This window comes from Dreissena polymorpha, chromosome 14 (assembly GCF_020536995.1).
Source record: "Dreissena polymorpha isolate Duluth1 chromosome 14, UMN_Dpol_1.0, whole genome shotgun sequence".
NCBI classification, from domain to species: domain Eukaryota; kingdom Metazoa; phylum Mollusca; class Bivalvia; order Myida; family Dreissenidae; genus Dreissena; species Dreissena polymorpha.
Window position 1 is genome coordinate 28229440 of NC_068368.1, and position 20272 is coordinate 28249711.

General features: G+C 35.9%; 1 protein-coding gene across 3 annotated transcripts; it reads right to left on the minus strand.

Annotated features, from left to right (window-relative positions):
* Positions 1-3453: 3453 nt before the first annotated feature.
* Positions 3454-19842, minus strand: LOC127857495 (A disintegrin and metalloproteinase with thrombospondin motifs adt-2-like). 3 transcript variants are annotated; one of them, XM_052393889.1, is made up of 17 exons: positions 19785-19842; positions 18330-18420; positions 17771-17867; positions 16339-16416; positions 15951-16102; positions 15233-15270; positions 14791-14896; positions 14379-14531; positions 12297-12441; positions 11930-12046; positions 11310-11361; positions 10672-10958; positions 9667-9798; positions 8477-8528; positions 5039-5191; positions 4346-4483; positions 3454-3634 (listed from the first exon to the last, which is right to left on the minus strand). In XM_052393889.1, the coding sequence occupies exons 1-17, from the start codon at positions 19825-19827 to the stop codon at positions 3519-3521; spliced, it is 1950 nt and encodes a 649-aa protein (XP_052249849.1). In that variant the 5' UTR covers positions 19828-19842; the 3' UTR covers positions 3454-3518. The 3 variants fall into 3 exon arrangements, 2 of the variants coding, with proteins under 2 accessions (XP_052249849.1, XP_052249850.1); XM_052393890.1 differs by lacking the exon at positions 19785-19842 and adding an exon at positions 18989-19111; XR_008038385.1 differs by lacking the exons at positions 3454-3634; positions 8477-8528.
* Positions 19843-20272: the final 430 nt, after the last annotated feature.

Genomic DNA, 20272 nt, shown 5'->3' on the forward strand with positions numbered 1-20272 from the left:
CCGTGGTTAATTGCTCTTAATGATTTCAAAATGTATGCCCAAACTTAGATCTAAAGGCTAGTCTTTACGTTCGCCAAACTGAATGGAGTGTTTTGCACAGTTGTAACCATGCATTTGGTCGTTTTGTAATAGTTATATAAATAAACGTCTGGCCATTTGACGTAATTGAATGAGAAAAATATACCAATCGTCAATTGTTTTAAAAAAAAACAACTATAATATGCTATACTGAATATCCGCTTTCAAACTGAATTTGCATTAATTATATTGCACTAAACAATAACGACTTTTTTGTCAGTGTTGATGACTCAAATTAATATACCGGTAATTATAAGTTATGGCTAAATAATTTTTTTCCCAATGTGTAGGTGCAAGATTAAGGACGGATTTAAAGTTTAAGAGGTAAATTTATAGTTCGATTGTCACGTTTTCACGACCCCTGCGGTGGATGCATTAAATAATATTAATATTTAACTTTTTATTCAAGGGAAATCATATAGATACCGCCATAATGTGTTAATAAATATTGTCTGTTTTGTGTTTATCTTCCAAGAATACATTTGAACATAATGATACGAATAAAGATAAGAAATTAGAAAAACACAAACTTTGGTTTGTCGACCTGTTTTTTGGTATGCATATAATTTGTGCTATATTATTTATAGTAAAATTATTCAAAGTGTTAATTTTTTCCTCCATACAGATTAATTAGCAATACGATTATTGTCCGAATTTAGAAATCTTGCGTCGTGCATTCCCCAATTTAAATCTAAGACACTTTTTCTAAAATCAGAAAATCAGACCTGCATGTTAATAGTGTTACCAATATTACTTAATTGATATTTCTAGAAATAGCGCATTTAAGAACACAAACACATTTTTCACTGCTCCGTTGTTTAAGAATGTGTTTAAACTATGTCACAGTGATCATGCTTTCTAGTAATGCAAGCGTACTCGTTTAATTCCTGAGTTCTGTGTTTGTAAACTCAGAGCGTCTCGATCCTTTAACTCTCTCTACGAACAGCAGCAAAACAAAAAACCTTGAGTAATGAAGTCCATTTTCATTTTTACTGTTTTAGTTCAGAGCCGCTGAGTTCCAAATAGCGGATTTAGCATGGCTACATAAAGGTAATATACAACAGTTACTTCACATCTAAAGCAGAATGAACAGTTTACGGCAGTTCAACACCATTCATAAATGAAGCAAGACGTCTTCTTAAATCCGTTTGTTTGTTCCTTGAAAAAATCTACGGAAATCGAGTGCTCTTCTTTTCATCCATTAAAAATCGGAACGGCTCACATACACGTTTGTGTATTAGATGAGTTACTTCAGATTGTGGTCACCATATCGAACAGATTGTGCTTTATAATGGTACTGCGACTTAACCCCAAATCAAAAGTCCTTAAACAAATTAAATATCTTAAAGTATAAACCAAATGGCTAGACATCGCAGTCATACAACATTCCCATTCACTTATGTGAGTCAAGTAAGTTAATTAAGTATGGGACACACTCCTGGTCCACACATAATTTAGCCTGAGGTGCGGAATGACCCCAACGTTGCGCAGTATTAATTAATTATATTAATTATATCAACTATATAAACTATGTCAAAGTCATATAAATTATGTTCATGCTGATTATTCAATAGATGTAGACATAAAATGAACACGCTTTGTTGCAAAAAGCAATACATGACAGCATTTCGCCCGTACATTTCTGGTTCCTACTCTTCCGCTCATTCGAACGTTGCAGATATTTCGCACATGTGCAAGACTAAATGGTCACGTGTACAAAGTTTTATCGTGTCGCATGGATTCACAAATGGAGTGTACGTCTCTGAACATTTATCACACAAAAAAGATGGTAAGTTACGATTAATATGCCGCTTGAATCCTAGGTCGATCATTACATGACCTTTTTTCAAATATAAGTTTAAATAATCAAGACCGCGATAATTTCAGGGCATAGAAAAGGGTCTGGAACATATAATGGGAAGCATGACAAAAAGTTTATTATTTATTTTACCGTGCTAAGCGAAAAGAGAATGCAATTGCACTGGCTCGTAATCCTCTTTCGCTTTCAAAACATATATACGAGTGTAATGTTGATATTTAGTTCTAAATCATAAACCAAAAACATGACAATTAATATGAAAAGTTAAATAACATATATTAATACGCTGCCCAAAGTACCATTACTCAAATGTTGTGTATTTCCGTGAAATTTCTTACAGATTTTGTGTTCAATACTGCGCCGATACTGATACTTATAATCGTATCTGTTAGAGCGAACCAGCAAAGAATTGTTGGCATTTCACTACTGTACACTTGTCTTTGTTTATGGATGGCTTTACAACTGAAAAACAAAGAGGTAAGACATTGCGTTCACAGCCAATAACCTAATGATGTAGAACCATTTCTTCAGATATGTTATATAACATATTTTAAGTTAATTTGGTTTAAAATAAATCAACATTGAAACAATTGATACTTTGAAATCACTTTCAATTGCAGCGTACGTGTAATGATTGGCACTGCTTTTACAGCATTTTGCGATAAAACAATTTTTGAAACCATTTGTATATATAAATCACTTCTGAATTGTAGCGAACTGATAATGATTTGCAAGTTCTTTACAGCTTTCATTTTGCGAATAAATGGAATCCTACTTTTAAAAACTCCTTTGAGATCACTTTCTCTTGAACTATTTATATCATATTATTAGCACGAGCATTTATCTCTGGACAAATTACGCATTTTCGAAAAGTACGCAAATTGCAACAACCATCGTCATGTATATGTCAGAAACAGAACTCGTTTTATAATACGGTCATTTGGTCAACACGATATTGAAATGTTAGAACCGCTTATGTACAAAGATGCTTCAGTGCGACAACTTGACTGGAATTCGTTAATCAAGTAAGGTACGGACCACTGTGTGTAACCGTAACGAAACACCGTAATAGCGCGAATGCGGCATATATAATCGGTTATATAGATCTAAGCGTATTGAGTCTGACATGATGACAACTTAAAAAACAAACGCTTATTCCATTCCTTTTTGTCAGGAATGTTAAAAGTGCCATGGATTAAATTATACTCAACAAACAACGAGCCAATGCTAGGGATTTATTAGCAAAAGTACAGGCTATTCTGAAAGTAGAAGTATTCTTCTTACACATATCCGATTCGTCTAGTAAATGTTTTCCTTAATTTGCCGAATGTCTTATCAATCGACATTTATATAACAATTTTCTTCGAACACATTTATTATTATTGTTCATTTGTAAACTATATTTCGATCTTTATATTGGAAAAAAGGAATTTATTAGTTCTCAAACGGTTGAAAAAAACATATTTGTTTCTTACATGGGAATATTTATTCATTATTTTTTTGCTGTAAACTGAGTAACAGAACTTGAAGAGTACTCTTGTTCCAAAAACTTCAACAATATGTATTCGTTTATTATTAATGGATTTAATCGATCGGAGTGACACAACATACAGTACACACGTTATCCAATTATTGCAATGCTTCTACACGTTTCGCAGCATTTGCTCTTCGTGTCAGCGTTGTATCTGGCACATTGGACCGACTGACAGGTGTTGATCTTGTCCCCAAACTCGCACCCTGAAATGGTAAGGTACCACTATATGAGCCGAGTTCTGATAAAACGGGACTTAATGCATTTGCGTAAAGTGTCAGGAACAACTGTTCCCGCCTTCATATATTTTTTCGTTCAAATAAAAGTATATTCTAAAATTAAATCCAGATTAGGCGGAAAGTGTTGTCCAGATTAGCCTTTTCGAACTGCACAGGATAATCTAGAAACGACACTTGTCCCACATGCTTAAAGCCCGTTTTTGTAGAGAGCGGTTCATATTCTTATAGAAACCTTTCATGAAATATTGTTTCTTTTATTAATTTGAAATATTGGATTCATAGACAATCGTTCAAATGTAAAGAACAAAGTAACACATTTAATAACGCCTTGACTGGATAAGAACCAAGGTACTTGAAGGCAATCTCTTACGCACTCGCTAGAATATATATGGATTTCTAACGTAGTTTTAATAAAACGCGTATTTTGAAAATAATATAATTTATTATCAAAGAAATAAAATAATAATAATGATAATTATAGACATAATATAACTACAACGACAACTACTACTACCACTTCAACAACTTCTACTGCTACTACTACTAAAATTTATTATTATTATTTTTATTTTTATATTATTGTTATTTATATTTGTATTTTTGTATTATTATTTTAATGGCATTTAGTATTATAAGTATTAATATAATTAATATAAACAACGGGAAATAGGGACTCACCGACATGGGCATCGTTTCTGTACTTCCGGCAGCTCTCGCAGCACAGATCTTCATTGTGGCCCCAGTAACACGTCTGCTTGTCTGTTTGACTCCCAATATGTGTTTGGCACCAGTCACTTTTGTCACCAAACTCGCAACCTTGAACCGTATGCAACAAATCGCTTGTGAAGAGACACTAACGTGGTAAACGATTAAGTTTAGTGGACATGCATATTCTCATGCAACAAAGCACCAGTGATGCTTGTTATTTTGTATAGATTACACATAATGGTTACAGCATCTCTGTCAGAATGGCCAAACACAATTATTTGAATGTTTCCTCCTTTTATTCAGTACCTCCGCTGTTCTTTGTACATAAATAAAACTACAAGTGCATGTGTATATAACATGAAGTATTGGCTTGTATGCGCCATATCTCGTACGAATGTTGATCGTGAGGTTGTTGCTTCTTTTAAAAATACGTTTGTGCTTGTTTGTTATTGTTCACACTCTAAGTTCAAATAAATGGAATTTAATTTACCATGTATTATGCCATTCTGATCTGTAGGAATTAACTGTATGCAACAAACGAATTTTCTGAAAATGTATGTACATGGAAAGGTTTAGTCGGGGATTATCTTATGAATGTGAAGTTATAAATTCCACGACAACAACAATTTACCAGTTAATTAAACAAAAACATAGACATTCTACCAGTTACGGATCGTCGGATAGAATTGCAGGACGCGCAACAGACTCTCGACGTGAAACTGTCGTAACATCTCCAGTGATTGGCGGGCTCTGCAATCTGTGCGCATGTTAGACCGTTACTTGCCACGCCCTGCTGGTCTCCATAGGGACAGTCCGCTGAAATGCGTTTACGAAATTCTTAGACCAACACGTGCTACACTAATTTGGAGAGTTGTATGCAACACAGTTTGTAAGGCTCATCAGGCTGTTGCAAAATTAGTAAGAGTCTTCTTCTTCTTCTTCTTAATCATCATCATCATCATAATCATCATCATCATCATCATCATCATCATCATCATCATTATCATCATCATCATCATCATCATCATCATCATCATCATCATCATCATCATCATCATCATCATCTTCTTCATCTTCTTCTTCTTCTTTCTCCCATTAATTGCAGGGCTCCTAAAGAGCATCGACTCAATATGACATTTCAATGAGTATTGGGCCATGGTAGAACCAGTACTTGAAGTCTTTGGGGGAGATCTTAAAAAAGTTCCCGCCTTGGGGACCGAACCCGTGACCTCCCGATCGCAAGGCGGACACCCTCACATGTAATATACCACTTGTTTTAAAACTGATTTTACTTTTATTTTATTTGTCATCCATGTCAGTAGAGAAAGACAGAGAGAAGTAATAAAAGAACAAAGGGACAGGAAAACAGATTATGTGACATCAGACCGCATGAACAAAAGCCTGGCACTGCACGAACTAAAGACATCAGTCATGCAGCTGAAATAAAAGAAGTCTCCAGGACCAGACAATTTCACCAATGAAATGATCACCCATCTAGGCAGTTTAGCAATGCACAAACTCCTAGACATCTTCAACTACAGCTGGACACAAGGCCAACTTCCCCAAGTCTGGAAAGAGGCCATCATGATCCCTATACTCAAGAAAGGAAAGGATCCGAAGCAGGCTGGAAGCTACCGTCCAATAAGCCTCACTAGCTGTTTTGGGAAGACAATGGATAGATGTGTAAACGCACGCCTAAAGTGGTATCTGGAGACCAACAACTTACTTGCAAAACAACAAGCAGGATTCCGGCAATTCCGCTCCACCGAGCACCAGACTACCTACCTGGCCCAAGAAATTAATGATGCTCTCCAGGAACAGAAGGTTGTACTGACAGCATGGATAGACCTTCAAAGGGCCTTCAATAAAGTCTGGACTGACGGGCTCCAAGTCAAACTGATGAGGAATGGAGTTAGAGGAACCATGTTGAAGTGGATCAAGTCATATATATTCAACAGAAGGGCAAGAGTCAGCTTAAACCAAACAAGCAGTAAGAAGTTCCTTCTACGGCATGGTGTCTCACAAGGAGGAGTCCTGTCTCCGACGCTCTTCCTACTCTTCATCAACGACATTGTGTCTGAATTGCCAAGGGGAGTGAAAGCGGCACTTTATGCTGATGATCTTGTGATATGGTGCAAATAAGAGCATGTCACCACAGCCACATACAGAATGCAAGAAGCAATAGACACGCTTACAGCATGGGCTGAAGACTGGTGTGTTATGATCAACAAAGAGAAATCATCCACCACACTCTTCACATTGTCATCGAAACAGAAAGCAGGGACGGTGAGGATGGGAGACACTCCTATGACTGAAGCAGACGAGACTACTTTCCCGGGAGTCATCTTTGACAAGAGGCAAACGTGTGAGCCACACCTCGTGAAAGCAGAAGGAACGGCCCGAAGGAAACTTGCAATGATGCGAAAGCTTGCGGGAACCACATTGGGGGCAAATGAGCACATACTCAAGACAGTCTACCAAGGCTAGGTGAGACCCCAATAAGAGTATATTTCCCCCACATGGTCTAACACAGCCAAATCCAACCGCCAGGCTCTGGAAAAAATCCAGAACCAAGCACTGCGCATCATAACAGGAGCAACCAAGTCCACACCAATTGCCTTCATGGAAAAGATAACAGGAATACAACCACTTCAAGACAAAAGAGATGTCAAAAACCTGCTTCAGACAGAGAAGTATAAATGCCTCACGGATCACCCCATGTCAGCCAGAGTTAAAGGGTATACCACAAATCGGACCAAGCGCAGCAGCTTTGTACACAAAGCTAAGAAGCTCAAAAAGGCCTATGCAACAGATCTGACCATCCCTACCACTCCCCTTGGTAGAGAAGACATCGTAGATCCGTTACAAAATGACCTGTCAAATGTTACCTTAAGATCCAGTGTTCCTCACCTTCAGCCAGGTAAACAAGAGGATGAGCATTCCAGAAAGAGCCACACACTTGCCATGATCGATGACCAATACCCAAGGAAGGCATGGACTCATGTCTACACAGACGGTTCTGCCACTAGAGCAGTCACAAATGGAGGTGCTGGCATCGTCATTCTGTACCCATCCGGAAAACGAGAAACACATCATGCAGCAACCGGAATACACTGTAGCAATGACAGAGCAAAGACTGAGGCTCTCATGAAGGCAGTCTCAATGATTGAAGACTCGACTGAAGCTGTCAACTTGGTAGTCTTCCTTACAGATGCCATGTCTGTATTAGAAGCCCTGACCAACAACAAGATTCCTCAGCTTGCAAATGCCTTACAAAGAATCAGCACCAACCTAAACGCTACCATCCAGTGGATTCCAGCACACTGTGGAGTGGTTGGAAATGAAGATGCTGACCAACTGGAAAAACAAGGTGCTCAGCTAGAACAACCACCTGTGCAAGTAAGCTACAAGGAGAAAGTTACCATCATTAAATCACTTACCAGGCCAAGACAAGAGGCAGATGCATATCATCTCCTAAGCAGGGCAGAGCAAGTGATAATGGTCAGTCTCCGATCAGGGCACAACAGACTCAATGCACACAAGCATAAGAAATACAGACTGGCCCCGTCACCGACCTGTCCGTGTGGCACAGAAGACCAAACAGCAGAACACATCCTCCAAAGATGGAAACGCCACGACCAGGAGCGAGCTACAAAGTACCCCCAAGACACATTTCTCCACCAGAAGCTCTATGGATGACCTGAGACGGACCACATCATTGATCGAAGAAACTGGCGTGATCGTGTAGAGCGAACGCCAAGACGAAGAAGAAGAAGAAGGTGTTATTTGTTTGCCTTTCGATACTTTAATACTGTATCCTGTGTATTCCTGTTAATATTATTTAACCACTTACTTTGCCACACACAAACAAGGTGAACAGGTCAATATCCAACCAGTATTAAATCAGCACAGCCTGCGAGTAATTCGAAGGCTGTTCATGTTTTATGATGTTTGCTGTTCAGTATCAGTATCTGAGGGTTTGAATTGCAGACTTCAAATATTCAATCTAGTAAGAAAAGTATTTAATATAATTTGATTTTCTAAGCGACTACACACGGGTCAAAATGCGTATCTTACAGGTCAAAGATTAAATGTTGTTACCTGAAACTGATGGTGCTGAGTTGTCCGCGACGCACACACCATTTATGCACCACTTAAATTCATATGATAATTAATACAATAAGTAGGAAAACAAGATCATGTACAACAGCAATCGAATAAAGTAAATACTCGAGCAAATTTATACATTTAACACATAAAGCTGAGCATTCAAACCACTGTCCGACGTTTGTGTTCAAAGTTGCATCAGCATACGCATGCAGTTTCCGTAAAAAGTATTTTATCTTTGAAGGAATTTCGACAACAGGAAAACTGATTGTTATGATAGTAAACAAGTGTTTTATGAACCTCTGCCACGTATGGAAATACCATATACACAAATGGAGTGTGTTATTCACTCTCACAAACAAGCCATATCACAGATCGAAACAGATACATATCCATATATATATCGAAACAATATTTTTTATTATTCTAGCATTTGAAGGGCACAAATCGCTTAAAAGAAACACAGACAAAATACATCACGAAAACTTGCAAATCAGCGTAAGTCTCATATTTGGTGAATCGGTCGATCCAAAAGATTATAGGATGATCACAGCATTTATTTACATTACAAATGGCACTGGACACAGATTTCACCACACAATTTACACGTTTTAATTTGCACCAAATGCCACACTTTCATTTATTAGCTTTCACGTAAAAGACACATACGCATTACTAAACTAGAAAAAAAACACATTACGAATAAATCAGTGTTAGTCTCATCCTCGCTGAATCGGTCTATCAAAAAACTCATAGGTAATCGGTAAATCCCAAAACACATATGGAATCGGTCAAACGAAACAAAGATAGGGTATCGGTCAATCAAGAAACACACAAGGATTCGGTCGATCCCAAAACCAGAACAGAGAATCGATTAATCACCACACATATGGAAAATCGTTCAATAAACAAACACATTGGGAAGCGGTCAATCCAAAATACATTGGGAATCGGTCAATCCAAAACACATAGGGAATAAGTCAATCGAAATCACATAGAGAATCGGTTATTCAAACACTACACAGTGATTCGGTCAATCAAAAACGTACAACAAATCGGTCATCGGTCGAAGAACATAGCGAAAACATGACATTTATGGGCGCTCAAAAATCACAATGGACAAAGAGTTATTCACCAAAAATAAAAAATTGTAAGACAAAAGTAAAAATCTCATAATGACTCACCTTTCGATTACCACACGTTGTCTTTTCCTCTGCCACACTAGAGAGGCACCAGTTGTCTCTGCTTGGATCATGACACTGTACGTCACTGCATATGACGTCAGCGTACGTCTTACCATTGTATGCCACAGCGCCCTTAAACGTATGTCACAGCGTATAATGTATATAGGTCTCGCTCTGGGAAAATACATGATCCTAACTCAGACTGCACAGGCTAATCTGGGACGACACTTTACGCACATGCATTAAACAACATATTCCCACAGCAAGGTTAATATGGTGGTAAGAATTGATAATATTTATACTAAATCAATATTTTAAATTGGTCAACAAGGTAACGTTGGTATCGGAAAGTGAGTTTCTTAAACCTTTGAGTTTAAAAGACACATTATTGGTCAACTACATTATTTCATAAGAGCGTTAGGTTATAAAACTGTAGGTCATATCAAGCTTTAGCATAGGTAACCATTTCTTTTGCATAGAAAATGTAGGGTTTGAAACGTTAAAAGCCAACATCAAATATAGGAATAATGAAATCCAAAAACACATTCATAACTAAAATAATGAAATATGAATAGATTGTGCGTGTGATTTTATCTATTATTTAACAACTATTTCGTGTTTTGGCGATTTTAACGAATAGGGCGTTGCGGGACTATTCGATTCTGCTGTATATGAATGTTGTTGTTACTGTTAAGTCGTACACACTCGTTGCAAATATTTAGTGGTTGTGAATTAAGGGTGAGATAGGATTACGCTGTTAAAGGTTAGATATTGATTATTACATGATTAAAAGTGAAAAATCAGTGTCTCATAATATTTATAGAAAACCATCTTCGTCATAATAACTAACATATATATGCCTGCTTGTAATGCTAATTGTTGGCGACTAGCAGTATATATAGATAGATAGATAGATATTGTATTAGTATGTACTGCTCAATAAATGCCAGAATATATTGGGTTTATTGACCTATCTTCGCACAGAAAGCTACGTGTATGACCTACGCGGCATAGATACGAGCCCGCGCCATGTTTTCTCACACATTGAGCGTCAATGTCAGCGGAAGAATGTGTGGCAGGTGGTGTAGCAGGAGCTGTCACAAGAGAGGTCACGTGACTTTGCGTCACATGAGATGTCAGATGACTTTGCGTCACATGTGATTGTGCGCATGCGTCACAACAACGGTACTTGATGTCACCATGGTTACATTCTGTGGGAAACGATGCTTGAATCTGCTGACACGTGTGTCCATTGTAGATTACACCTGGTTGGTCTCCGGCAACGCAATTGTCTGGTTAGACAAATGTATGCAGATAATGATTATGATGATGACAATGAAGAGGAAAAGGATTAAAATTCAATGGATGATGTTTATTTTGCTAGGGTAAAATACGGCCATGAAGTGAAACAGGTTCTGGTCGAATAAATGTATTGAATCCGAAAGCAACACTCGGAGTTTTGTATAAGCGTAATAATGTGATCAAAGGGATCACCGAATTATACATTTGGCTTCACACAAAAACGTAAAATCAGGACATAAATTGGCAGTGCATAATATTTTAATAAATGAATAATGAATCTCCTGACGTTAATAATAACCAAATTAATTAAGTAAATTTAGAGCGATAACTGTTATACGAACCAGATGCACTTGCCACCTGAGAGCTAGTGACACACTCGTTGGACATGCACCACTACAACAAAAATCGTTCACAGCATTCATTCAAAGCTGCATAAAAAATAGTGATATTCAAATTGCAATTACACAAAAAGCAAAAGGATGACAAAACGGATCAGAATTGAAATACGACAAGACGAATGATGCGTTAGTTGTCATACACAAATCGTGTTATTACAGTTTCTTATTAATCTGTTTTTGTATCGTTAGTGCAAAGCAAGAAACCGCAAATGAATTAAGCATGTGTCTCGGCATTGGAACTGTTACACGCAAATAATCTGATTAAAACATTGATTTGGTTAATGGTTGCAAGAACCTAGTTAATATACCTAGTTAACATATCAATTGAACAATGCTAACACTTAAAATACATATGCATTTGAACATTAAACGTTGTACTATTAAACTATTACTTTCGCACTTTTATTTTTAAATATTGTGCGTATCTGAGTTTTCGGATACGAAAAAAAGACTATTTTTAAGTGTCCGAAAACTTAAAGTTATTATGGTATGTTATTGAAATGGTTAAGGAATGCTTTTGAGAAATAACACTCTGGAGCCACCAGCGAGCGTACAGTCATTACCTTGCCACTGCCGCATGGTGTGCCGTCTCCACCATCAAGGTAGAAACAGGCGCGTTTAACAGTGTCGTAGCAGAACATCTTCAGACACACACCGGTGTAGTTACCGCGATATTGCTCCTGTACGTACAACAAGAATGCGGTTTACTTTAGTTGCCACATTTTTGTTTTATTCTTTTTAGCTTTATTATCATTAATAATGGTGGAGTATAGAGCAAGATACACGTTAAAACGTCAAAATATTTAATAAATAGCGATAACGACACAACAGTTTCCTCGTATTTGTTGTAGTGTGTGTATATTTAAAACCAGTTTTACTAACGGAACTCATAGTTACAGTTGGTATTTTTGCATATCGTTTTAAGCGTACCCTACAAAAGTACGACTGCTGTCCGTATTTAATTTGGCACTGTTTGTCGAGTTTGTACACCTGACCGTACCACTCATGTGTAAGTGTCGTCACCAGCCCTGGCACGTGACCGTTGTTGGTGGTCGTCAAGCAGTTAGTGTGGTTCCTGTAAAAAACAACAAAACAGAACGTTGTAGGGCTGTTAAAATAGTTTCTGTACATAGCGGAAGAACATAACGTTGTCAGTTAGTAATACATGTTCCTCGACATAACAAAACAGAACATTGTCATGTTGTTAAAGTGTATTCTGTTTATTACAACAGAACAGAACGTTTTCAGGTTGTTGTAATAGTGCCTTTACATAGCAACAAAACAGAACGTTGTCAGTTAGTTACACATGTTCCTCGACATAACAAAACAGATTATTGTCATGCTGTTAAAGTGTTTTCTGTTTATTACAACAGAACAGAACGTGGTCAGGTTTGTATAATAGTTTTTATACATAGCAACAAAACAGAACGTTGTCAGTTAGTAACACATGTTCCTCGACATAACAAAACAGAACATTGTCATGCTGTCAAAGTGTTTTCTGTTTAGTACAACATAACATAACGTTGTCAGGTATTGAGAGTGGATTCTGGACATACCAACTGAACAGAACGTTGTCATATTGCTAAAATGGTTCCTTAACAAAACACAAGAATATAAATTTGTTTGTGTAACAGTGGTTCCCAAACATATCATTATAACATTGCAAAGCTGGTCCGTCTAGTACGCAATTTGTGGTTAGTTTTACGACACATTATAACATTCGTATTAAGCCATGTCGATAGAATATGTAACATATGTGTTGCGATATATAAATGCAGCGATGTATATGAAATAAGCTTAATATATAAATATAAAAAGGCCAGTGTTTAGTCCGACCCAAAAAGTCACATGCATTTGTGTATAGAAATGTAAGGCAACACCGCTGTAAGTAGTTAATCTGTAACGTTGTAGATAAATGAAGATATAGTTGAATTCTAATACACTAAGGTTCATTTTGTATTTTCACTTCTATGATCTGAGAATAAATCAGGGCTAAATGGGAGGTTGAGCCCCTTTTGACAAAGCTTTCACCCCGATTGCTATGTTTTGCAATAACCGCCCCACGTTGTTGATATCATTTTACGCAGTTTGTGTTTGTGAAAAGTGTTGTCTAAAATTGATCAAATGCATGAATACATGACATTGTTGTGATAGTAAGCATTATCACTCGCTGATAAACTGGAGTTTCAATTTGTTTAAATTTCAGACAATGCAAGTAACTTTACATGCACGTTGTCTGAATGCATGCGTGTGTTAAGATACTAAATTCACCGAAAATAAACAACGATTGCAGCTTACATGTTTTGCGAAACTTATTGCAGTCTCGCCATAGTTAGAGATAGAGATACTAAATAAACACATTTTTCATCTGTTGAACTGTAATGTATAAAGTGTTAATTATATATGAAATAAATTTGAATGACCCTTATCACATTTATGTCGCGTTGACTACAATTTACATACGTATTCATATTTTAACATTCGTTGATATTCTGCATCTCAACGCTACACAGTTTGCTCATAGCTAAAATAATGATATACAAAACAAATAAGTATGCTTTATTTCTAGCAGGCTGTGTTGAGATATTGAATGCACTCTAATAACTTTCGCTATTTTGTAGTTAATTAAACTGTTAATACTGTTAATACAATATGTTATTAGTCGCAGCTAAGTCGTCTGATTTGATACTTTAAGTCACATAAACTAACTCATATTTAAATGTACTGAATGTATTAGCAAGAAACCATGTTTCATCAAAATCAAACGTTGCATTACTTTATGTTGCTTAATGCCGCAACGCCAGACCTGAACTCAAACGTTGTTGTATTGAATGTGAAAAATCCTTAAAAAGAAGTTTTATGTTGAGAACCTGAGAGTAAAACATCACAAAGCTAGCGGCAACCTTACGTGTTGTGAAAGCGAAAGTGAAAACGTGTTATTATGCCCAATATGCGGTTTTATGTTGAGATTCATTATTTGCAATCTTGTCACAAAGATTGCAGCTAACTTACGTGTTGAGAACCTGGATATACTTCCGGATATAATCAACGGAACACGTAGAAAACTTCCACTTGTTCTTGTTGGCCAAAAGGAAGCCGGCCTCCATGGCATATCCGTCTTGACTGGAACATGGGTTGCCGTTGCCATCGTGTTCACAGCCAAGGCTGCATAGAAGCAAGATAATTTACTTGAATTCATTGAACGCAACAGCCAGACAGGTTGTTTAATAGCAACGTGAAAAGCAATGAGCCACGTTTCAACATAATAACTATATTGCAAAAAAAATATCATCTGCTTACTAATTATAAAAACCTACTCGTTATGTACATTAGTGTGCACGAATGTAACTTATTTAACATCGGCAACACTTTAATAAAATGCGTCTACTACAAACTGAACTATATACGTAGGAATAAAGAGTACCTATGTCCAATCTCGTGTGCGATCAACTGGGAAGCATAAAAGTCTTCCTCGTCTGAAACAATCGAGACACTCTTGGCCTGACACTCCGCCTCTAAATACGCATACCCTGCAGTGGAAACCGTTGTTGGTTATTTACTACATCAGACAAGAATAATTGGGCGTCTTTTAGACGGCTCATTTCCTTATATGAATTCTTTAAATAAAGTAGCAGCGAAGTATTGTTATAAGTTATATTGTAAGTTATTGTTCTTTTATAAATATATTATGAATATTATAAATATAAAGATTCCTCGCATCCAAAATAAAACTCTCGATATTGCAACCTCATGTTAATTATGTAAGAATATAACGATATGTTATAACAAAGACGTACTTGTATGTTTTCATATTCTTTCAGTGAAGCATTTATCTTGATATGTATATCTTGGCTGTCTTAACTCACCTGAAAATGGTGAACCCCCATGTTGAGATAGTCCATACCTGCAAATAAGCAAATACAAAAATCTTTAAACGGGATTATTGTTTCTTTAATTAACATCCGACCATTAAGTATTAATATTGTTATAAGAAGGAGACGTATTGTATTTAAATGGATTTTGATTTAAACTTTAATTTTATTATATTACCATGTCTTTGCAAACCAATGCTTTGAATACTTTGGGCAAAATGTTAGATAATGGTTATCTTAAAACGGTTTAAACTCTAAAATCTTTAGTTTGTATTGATCGTTCTAAGCCTGGAACTATGGTTTTAATTATGTGTGTGTCGTGTGGTTTGTCCTGTATGCAATTGTATGATAATTGTCGTATTTAATACTAGCAAAGTCCATAGGTCCATTTCATCCTTAGTTACACATGGAAATATATAATTGCGTATTAAGTAAAAAGCATGACGTTGTCGAGCGCGACAGAATTATTACGTTCTCAGTAAACAATATGGCCTTGTCAAATGGAGAAAGAATCATGACATGTTCAAGAACACCAATGCTTGGTTGTGCGGGAAAGTGTCATCATGTACTCAGTAAACTGTATGGGAAGCTATCAAATATATTTTCATCATAACATAGTCGTACTGGAAATATAAAAACTTTCTCAATAAACAAATATCATTACACTCAGTAAATACATGACGCGATTGTGCGTGTCAGTACCATAACATACTCAGTGTACAGCATGGCGTGGTCGTGCGGAACTGTTCTCTGGAGCTGCTCGGAATACGGCTGAAACAAGGGCAGCACCTGGGTGGGGTCTACCACGTAGTCGCTGCCCTGGGCGACCTTCACCGTTTCTGTCCAAGGGGAGTCTTGGGGAGTCTGGGAAAAGTGATCGGAGTAAAAGAACACAATACAATCAAGGCTTCTTACAAAATCACGAGTTCAACAGAAGCAAACAAAATGTAATTTACAGCGAGTGAAAAAAAAAACAAATAAACAAAACTTAATCAAATCGTCTGTTAAAAAGAAGACAAAAAGCAAATACAACCAGGTCATCATTATATTTGCATTCTCAAATTTAACGGTATTATTTTACTTATATATATTCGACTTACTTTTTTAACCGAAATTTCCACAAGTTTGAGACTGATGTAAATGTTGTACGGCTCCAAACTTGTGTAGACCAAATTGCTCTGAAAATCAACATGAGTGTATGTTGTTTAAACTGAAATTCAACAACACTGTCAATAATACTAATATTGTATAACAGGTTACAACACTTAAACATAGTAATTTCCGTTAGTTTGGTCAAACCAAACTTTCTGGGTTCCGATGCATTTAATAACCAGCATCGGAACAACAACCTTTGGTTATTACATCAATAATCAATACTTATGTCATACAAGTAGCCGATTTTTTTCTAGCTATTTCTAAATTGGTTGAAGACGAATGAATTCTCGGGCAGACGTGAAAAAAATCGTCTAGATGACAGAAATTCGATTGTTTACTCATTTTGTTAAGATGCCAAGTGACCCCCTTGGTTTCAACTTGACATCTTTCTATATGAAAAGGCAATGAAAAGCCTTAACTAGTATTAGAAACAAAAAGGTTTTTTTTATTATCACAGTATTTACTGTCCTAAGTGCCCGTCATTTGTTTCCACATTATAAATGTTAGCAAAGATCAATTGTCGATGAACACAGTAATGTGTTTAATTCTTATAAAAATGTCACTTATAAAGAAGTTAAAGGGATATACCTCTCGGATATCTATGTCCGAGGTTACCCAGATAAATTTACTAATTAACATACAGTAATTTGCCCCTCGCAAGCGGTCTATGTTAGGCCAAGATAAAACATGTCGCGATAAGGGCTGGCCAAGTTGTTAACCATATACGGAGTGCAGATAAAACAGGAGATGTCACCAAAAGTACTGAACTCAAATAAATATGCAATATTGAGTCTGCTGTTCTATTGGTTTTTATCGCTTGTGTTTCAAAAACTCTGTATTATGCTGTCACAAAATAACAAGAAAACCCCCATAGTAACCACATTGATGACATTTTTATTTCAGTATTTACCTCTATTTGACCGCACATAAACACATATAAATATTGACAACTTGACAACATATTTACAAAGACAAAAATAAACAAATAGTATTTCGATGTACGTTACATAGAGTGTGTGATGTAAGTTATTGCATACTTATGAAACAGTTTGACGTTGTACTTTGCATAAAGTCACTATACCATACGAACATATAAGTCTGTTTTCCCAAACATTGTAAATATTGATCGAATAATAAAACATTCATATCGGAGTGGTTGTATTTCAGCAAATATGCCATTTGCTATAAAGAATATTTAAACGGATATATAAATTTCAACTTCCACTAAAGGTATACGTTTATCATTTTAATTGAATACACCGTAATAAGAAAAAAAAACTATATATATTATAACCATGTGAACAAGTATACTATATCAGTGTTAGAATATCACCTAACAAGGTACGAGTACATGTTTATGCTGCAAAACCGTGTTACCGAATGCACTAAGGTTGAGATGTACTCTTTTACGGCTTGCGTTGCCTGACTCACACGGGTGGCTTGTGACGAATGGGAGTTGGTCTGTTGATACCATCTGAAAAATTACGATGCACAAAATGAGCGCGAAAATCGTTAAACGATGTCTCACACATCATAACATCAGCAACAGCAGCACTGTTGAAAGAAATTCTTTAAGATCTCAAGTTTTTTTTAGAAATATTTCTATTAAATAAGCATAGGTTTTATACGCGAAAATTACACATAAACATAGGCTACTTAGAGCTTAAATGTTTCACACAATTTGAAAATTTAAGTAACATATGCGTTAAAGAAACTCAATGTTTTATAACATGTCTTGCCTGCGTATTTTTGTGCTATGTTTAAAAATTAAAGAACTATCCTTTGTTGAATATTTGTATGACTAATATCATTGCATAAGTAAATCAAATATCGAAACGTTTATGATAGCAAGACATATTCGGCAGTAGGTCGAATCGTAGCTTTTAAAGGTGTCACCATTCTACACCGTCCTCATGATTCTTTCTACTATTCTCACTTGTTAAATGCACTGTAATCGACCACAACTAGAAGTTCCAGTTCCAATGTTCCAGTTGCTCTGTTCATTCCCCACCCTCTCACGGCGTTACCTAACACAAATGTAAATACATGTATACATAATCATACTTAGATGATGACCACTAGATGCCATCAGAGAAAATTAGTTATATAGGTTGCCTACCCGTGCTACAATTGCTGTTTTATTTTTTAGACAGAAACAGCAAATATTTGCCCAAAGCCAAAAACAATATTTGCAAGCATATGCATATAACAGACAAGTAAGATAATGAGCACATAGGCTTAAATGCATCTCACATACAACATTAACATAGTTCATGTTACAAAAAGCAGTAAGAACACTAGAAAAATAGCAATATTAAGATTCACTTTTGACATTATAAATGTTTTAGTAAATAATTGTATTTCTTAAGAATAAGTACTGAGCAGAAAAACATACGAATTGGTTGATATGGGAAAATGACTGCTTAAGGTTTTATTGAATTAATTATATAATTATACTGTTTAGTTTTCTCAATGTTTTCTTGTTTCAATTTCTAAAGTATGCCCACTTATTCTTATGCGTTTGGCTATATACGGCAAACATTATCAACAAATAACAAGCATTTAGATCACATATATTCGTATTTTTATACTTACTTAACAACACAAGAATCACTAACAATCCTAATTTTGTCATTTTAAAAACTGGATTGTAATCGAACAGAGAATAACTAGGTTAATTGAGCCCGTTTGTTGATAAGGCGTGTTCTATATTAGAACAGGGGCATAATCTAAAACATGCAACATTTAAATATTGGAATAAACTTACTACGCTTGTTGAAGTATTATTATCAAATAACTAAACGTTATTTAATACTTAAACCATCGGTATGATTATTACAGAACGCTATATGAGTATTCATTGTTATAACCTGTGGGAGTCCTTTGTTTCTTGTGTGTAGTTCAACATTCATTCAATGCCAAAAGTTTAAACATGTAGATCTAGTATTGTTTGACATCGTTTAACAGATATGAGCACGTTTATATAAATACAGCACAACTGGTCAATTCTAATCGACAATATGAAAGTAACAAAATGTAAGGTCGTTCAAAAAAGAGAATTAGAAGGCCGTTGTGTTTTATGACCCAGACTTGAGGCATACCGTAACAATCCGTCCTGCCGTTCCACCGTCCGTCAGCTTGTACCGTATCTTGTGCGGATAATTAATCAAGACGTATTGAAATGATTCAAATGAAACTTCATATAATGATATAATAATAAAGGACTTAAATGGGGAAAGAAGAGTATACGAAACATAAAATATGTAAAACAACTTGTACTTATTTACTGACTAGTGACGTATGAACATGTCGTGTACCCACATAAGTATATTAAATATATAAGTGTAATTTAAACATAAACTGGTATTCAAATAACCAAAACGAGACATACCAATTATAATCCAGGTGAAATGATTGTTTACATGAATGTCCATATTGAGTCGAAAAAGGCGTTATCAGACATTGGCACAAATAGCAGTACCGTCATTTACTTGAAATGTTAGCACACTGTCACATCGAAGGTCTGCTGCGCGTCATGAAAATGTTTATAGAGTATTGGCTGCTGTCAGAATTGATATGTTTATATTTTACGTATTAGGTTATTGTCTGTGAGTATTTTTAAGACATAACGTATTGAAGAACTTTACAAACAAAAGTTTAAACACGAAATTCCATTTGAACAATTTATCTGAAATTGTATATATTTAAAGAAAGGAGTGCAAGTGATCCAAAAGCTTCATGACTTAAATTGTTGGCTCAAATATGTATCGATTTATATGATTATATTACAATGATATTATGTTCCATGGCCTCACGGGTTGTCGTTATAAGTTAAAAGCGATGACTGATTTAAAATATATTTTCAGTATTAATTCAAAT